The sequence below is a fragment of the Panicum virgatum genome, chromosome 1N (genome assembly GCF_016808335.1).
Source record: "Panicum virgatum strain AP13 chromosome 1N, P.virgatum_v5, whole genome shotgun sequence".
Classification (NCBI taxonomy): Eukaryota; Viridiplantae; Streptophyta; class Magnoliopsida; order Poales; family Poaceae; genus Panicum; species Panicum virgatum.
In genome coordinates, this window is record NC_053145.1 from 4,870,384 (window position 1) to 4,876,166 (window position 5,783).

General features: G+C 53.7%; 1 protein-coding gene across 1 annotated transcript; it reads left to right on the forward strand.

Moving 5' to 3' along the window:
• LOC120654743 (protein G1-like1) lies at positions 1-2,287 on the forward strand. Its single transcript, XM_039932372.1, has 2 exons — positions 1-85; positions 1,080-2,287. Exon 2 carries the CDS (start codon positions 1,124-1,126, stop codon positions 1,916-1,918), a length of 795 nt encoding a protein of 264 aa, XP_039788306.1. The 5' UTR covers positions 1-85; positions 1,080-1,123; the 3' UTR covers positions 1,919-2,287.
• The last annotated feature ends 3,496 nt before the right edge of the window (positions 2,288-5,783 follow it).

Consider the following 5,783-nt stretch of genomic DNA (forward strand, 5'->3'; position numbering starts at 1 on the left):
CATCTTCCCCACCACTCCGCAAGCTCGCTCATCTGCTGGCCTCCTCCCGACCCTTTCCGCCATTCGAGCTTCTTCTTGCTTCCTGGTATGCTCCCTTGATGTCCAACTCGATCGATCCGTCGCTTTGCAATTCTCTGCATACTTTCTTTCAAAAAGAAAAATTCTTTGTACGCATGTTTCTGAAGCTGCACGAGACGAGTGATCTTGCTGCTCTTCATCATTCGGCTCACCATCCGTCCATCAGTCCATGTCTTCAGGTTGTCTAGTGTATGTTTATGACTATGAGCTGCAGTGGGGTAGCCCTGAGACGCACGCGCAGCTTCTGTTTCTCCGCTCCCTCGATCGATCGTGCGCGCACGCATGTGGTCTAGTGGTAGGCATGGCCGACGCACAGTGCGCGCACACATGGATCAAGGGCCCTGTAAACCCTGTTGCAGCGAGCGAGCGACCCACCGTGTCATTAACCGGGCGGCGACACTCGTTTCGGCTGTTTGGGATCAATTCGCCTTCTTGGAGTAGTAGGTAGGTAGATAGACGCAGCATGTTGGGCAGTTCTCGCCCCTCTTTTCTGATGCATCTTGGCACATCTCGCCCTCATCTCTTTCAATTAGACCACAGCCGACCAGCCAGCTCCTGAAACTGGCTCCGTTCGTCCTGCTTTGCTCGTCGATCGCCGCCGTGGCGCCGGTGAAGCTGAATTTTTTTTCTTTGCAGTTTTGTTTCACTCCGTTCCGTTTTGGGCCTTTCGCCCTTTCCCTTCTGCATGCTTCAGACTTTCAGTGTGCGTCAGTTCTTGGCTTTCTTGCATGTCTGCTAAAGATCAACGGCCTGATCATGTGCTCTAGCCTTGGAATCCAACTGTTCTATTCACCGGTTGATGGGTACTAGGTGGCAGCTAGCTCCGACCTGAAACCCTAGTTCATCCAGAATATCTGATCCGTCCTGGCTCTTCTGGCCGGCCAAGAACAGATGAAGCGACTGATCCGATCGGCCCTTGCATACGATCATTATTGTTTCTTGTCCGACCATTGTTCAAAGCGTTAGACTAACAGGCATGGCATGGCATGGTGCCGGTGCAGGTGCAGGTCTGGGTTGGCCTGCGTGGACAGGCGGCGAGCGAGCCATGGAGATGGCCGGCGTGGCGGCCGCGGCGGACAGCCCGGGCGCGGCGGCGGCGCGGCCGAGCCGGTACGAGTCGCAGAAGCGGCGGGACTGGCAGACGTTCGGGCAGTACCTGCGCAACCACCGGCCGCCGCTGGAGCTGGCCCGGTGCAGCGGTGCGCACGTGCTCGAGTTCCTCCGCTACCTGGACCAGTTCGGCAAGACCAAGGTGCACGCGCCAGGGTGCCCCTTCTTCGGCCACCCGTCGCCGCCGGCGCCGTGCCCGTGCCCGCTCAAGCAGGCGTGGGGCAGCCTGGACGCGCTCGTCGGCCGCCTCCGCGCCGCCTTCGAGGAGCACGGCGGCCGCCCCGAGGCCAATCCGTTCGGGGCGCGCGCCGTCCGGCTCTACCTCCGCGAGGTCCGCGACAGCCAGGCCAAGGCGCGCGGCATCGCCTACGAGAAGAAGCGCCGCAAGCGCCACCCGCCGGCGCACAGGCAGGCCAAGCAGCAGCAGGACGCCGGCCAGCACCACCACCACCACAACCACCAGGCGCCGCACGCCGCGCCCGCCACGGCAGCGGCGACCGAGAGGCGCGTGCTGCTGGCTGACATGACCGAGCCGCCGGCGCCGCACTTCCTGATCCCGCACGCGCACTTCCTCCACGGGCACTTCCTGGCGCCGGTCACCGAGCTGGCCGACCCCGCCGCGGGCATTGGCGGCGGCGGCGGCACCGGCGAGGACTTGGTGCTAGCAATGGCGGCCGCCGCCGAGGCGCACGCGGCCGGGTTCTTGATGCCGCTGTCCGTGTTCCACTAGCTAGCTAGCTAGGTCCACTCTCCGCTGCCTCCATAGCTCCATGGGCTTAGCAGGGATGCAAGCCTAGGTAATTAGGCGTAATTTAGCATGCAAGCTTTGCTAATGGCGATCTGTCTGATATCTGCGCGCCGTTTGGTCATCCATCCGGCTTGGTGTTTATGCGCACGCCTCCTCCGCCGCGACATTGCCGGTGCAGCTTGCATCAACAGCTGCTGGCTTTTGGTTGTATTTTGGGTGGTTTTGTGTACGCAGGGATAGAATGGCTGGATTAGTTGGTTCTCTGTGTTATTCTCCATATGACTCGGCTCGGATCTTGTGGGGATTTCATGTACAACAGCTAGCTGATTTCAATCGACTGAACCTTGCTTCTGGTTGTGCTGTTAATTGGCATGTACTCTACGGCTAATTAGTCTGAAATCACCTGATTCGTTTGTCACAACATGAAATGTTTTAAAACTTGCGAACTAATTTAGTTCCCCTCATTCACCGTGGTAATCTTGGGGTTGCTTTGTTTAAATATATATGCTGGATTATGGATAGCATTCTCCTTTTTTTTGAAAAAAAAACATAGTTGCATTGGAGGGCATGTTGGTGTGCGCCTTCATACAATCACACTTTCTGAACATGCGTCTGAACATCGATCTTCTCTGCTGATTTAACGCGAGTCGACCTATGTGAAGATGTGTTTTGTTGTGGACGGGGATGTTGGAGGGAGGAAGATGTCGTAGATTGTACTCATGAGAGGTAGAGGGGCGCGGCCCTGGACCCTTCGGACGCCGCCTCGACGCCGTCGTGGCGGTGCGGCAACCAGAGGGCAGGACTGCTCCCTTCAACGTAGGAGAAACCGCCTCGACGTTGTCGTGGCGGTGCGGCAACCAGAGGGCAGGACTGCTCCCTTCAACGTAGGAGAAACGGTATGTGGAAGATACTCGATTGATGATCCTCCCAAGTTACAAGCTAAAGACTATATATAATGCTAAGACTGCGTAACCAACTCAAACTCTATCTCTTGACACAATCTGACTAACAAGGAAACAAACTCCTAAAACCTAGCCACTTTTATTGGCCAACTGTTCCCCGTCCGGCACGGCCGATGGCGTCTGGGCCTTCTTGCGCCGCATATAAACCTTGCCGTGCATAACAGTTTACTGGTCAAGCAGTCATCCTTTTTTTTTAATCACCAGTCAGTCATCTTGCAATATGATTGATCATGGATTGTTTACTGAATAGATGAATGATGCTCGCACCTTGCAATAAGATTGATCATGGATTATTTACATTGTCGTAGCCTTCAAAAAGGATGGGCGTTTTTTTTTTCTGAAAAAAGGACTCGAGAACGGGGAGGATTGATGGACGTATGGTGGAAGTGGAATGCAAGCTCGGATCTTATTCTTATCCCGCTGAAAGGATGGAAGAGTTTAGTCAATGCTCATGTTGAAAGGCTACGCTCTCCCCGGCTCCCACCCGGTTGACCAAAAGTAGTCAGTAGTGTGCCGTCCTGTGCTCGGTGCATGCTTTACAATGGTATAGTTACAATTTGAGGAATGAGAGTACTCTATCCTGCCTGTGATGAGTGAATTGTCAACCGTGTGGTGTGATCGTGCGCTTGTTCTTTGGATTGCAAGTACACGGGCGTCGAGTGTCGACGGAGAGTTGCCGTGGAGGAGCTCAGGCCGGGCGGCAGCTGTGGCGTCCACTCCTGGATCGAGGGCGCAAGCGGCGATGGAAGGCGGGTTTCTTGGTTTGCGCCACAAAACCAACGAAGCTGACGGCGGTTGAAGACGCCAAGTCGTGGAGGCACGGGCGTCGGGCGTCGACGGCGTCTAGGGTCTCGCTGCGGGCGAGGAGGTGACGGGCGTCGGGCGGCGTCTAGGGCTGTCAGAAGGCCGAGGTGGGAACGGCGTCTAGGGCCACGGCGTGGAGGCTGGAATCTTCCCGCGCGTGGAGTTTTGGCGGTTTTCTCAAAACGTGCCACCTACCCGGGTTTCGCGGACCCTCCAAAACCGCGGAACGGATCTTCGTCCACATGGCGGCATCGCGGAGAAGACTTCGAGTCGAAGAAAGAACCTCGGCCGTCGGATGAGTCCAATGTATCTTTTCCGGTTTTGCCCCTACGGGCTTTCTAGTGTCTAGTTAAGTCTAGGGGTATTTTAGTCTTTAGTCTAGAGAGTTAGAGGGGATAAAATAGAGAGAGGAGGGCAGCCAGCGACATCTATCCACCAGTTCCCGTCGCCCCCCTTGGCCCCTCCTCCATTCTGGTTTTCCCCTTCTTCCTCCTTCACCTAGGGTTAGGATTTTTGGATGGAAAATTAAACCTTGGATCCATGGGAAAGGAGGCCCTCCCTCCTAGTGCCCTCTGGGCGATTGAGTTGATTTGTTTCGCATCTTGTACATCTCGTTTTTGCTTGTAGTTTTTGGTTTCCTCTTGTTGGCGGTGCTGTGCAGGGGCGGCTCTGGTTTTGGCGCTGATACTTTGAGCAAGCAACACTGCAGGGAGCAGGTGCTTGGCTTGGCCTGGTGCGGCACAGGTGAGCAGCATCAGGTGGGGCGCCCGCCACGGCTGGTGAGGCAGTCCGGCGGCGCTAGCAGCAGCATCCAACAAGAAGGACGAGCGGCTCTGGAGCAGGCAGCAGCCGTGTTGCCTCTTGATTTGTTTCTTTCTTGCAGGTCTGAGTCATGCGTGCTAGCTAGTTTTAATTTGCTTTTGTTAGGGCTAGTTTAAAAAGAAAAGCAAAACAAAAATTAGTTTGACTTAGTCGTGCTTGTGTTAGCTTGTTTAAAGCCAGTTCTTTCTAGCATTTATTTTACCCGTGCACTAACCCTTTGCCTCGAGTTTCTTAAGTAATTTCTCTGCCACGGTGTTTCTTCCAATTTTAGTCGAACGTGTGCGTGTGTGTTTGGGTTCGTTTTTGTGTAGTGCTTCCGCGTGTGTATTCAGATTCTCTGTGTGGGAGTATTCTTAGCGCCGGTAGCCGTTCTGAGCTACGCGGTGTTGATACTCGCCTTTTTGAAGTGCGTCGGGTGTTATTGGGACATAGGCCCTTCGATTTTTTAAATCGAATTTGCGGCTCCCATTCACCCCCCTCTAGTCGCCTGTTCGGTCCTTCAATTGGTATCAGAGCTTGGTTGAGGTTTTCAATACCTTAACCGGTTCGAAAACCACTTGGCGACTATGGCGGGTCTTGGTAAGATCCCGGTGTTTTCTGTAGCAGCACCATCCAAATTAAACCGGCTTAAATGCACTAACCATCATCTTAATACTTAATCCAGTTACGGTGCACTTAAAACGGTGTAACCTGACAGGCTGTCGGGTAAAATCCCGATTAAACTACTGTACTCCAGGATCACAATTGCACTTAGACCCGTACGAAGACGGGCACAGGTGTTACCAGCATACAGAAATCTTCAAATTAATTTACAACACAGGTTTTACATAAAAGTCTTAAATACAAACAACAGAGTTTAAAACGCAGTGGAAGTTTAAAACTGAGATCGAAAAACAATACGACAACTACGACGACGATAAAAGGTGAGCTCCACATCCTGCCCACCGATGTGACGCCAACCTACCCAATCTTCACGGGGAAGACGGGGCCCACTCGACGGTCCAACCCGGAGGAAGCGGCTGTCCAATCCAGGACGCACAGATTTCCTCGAAGTCCGCAGGGACACAACCTGCTAAAAAGGGTTACAACAACAACCCTGAGTATACTAATACTCAGCAAGGCTTACCCGACCTTGGGTATACTTAGCCCATTACCTAGACATGCAAGGCTTTTTGGCTCTGGAGTTCTTTTGCTGAATTGCTGCTAGGATTGAATCCTTACTTTCAATATTTTAGCTCCGTTTAGTAAATCATGTATTA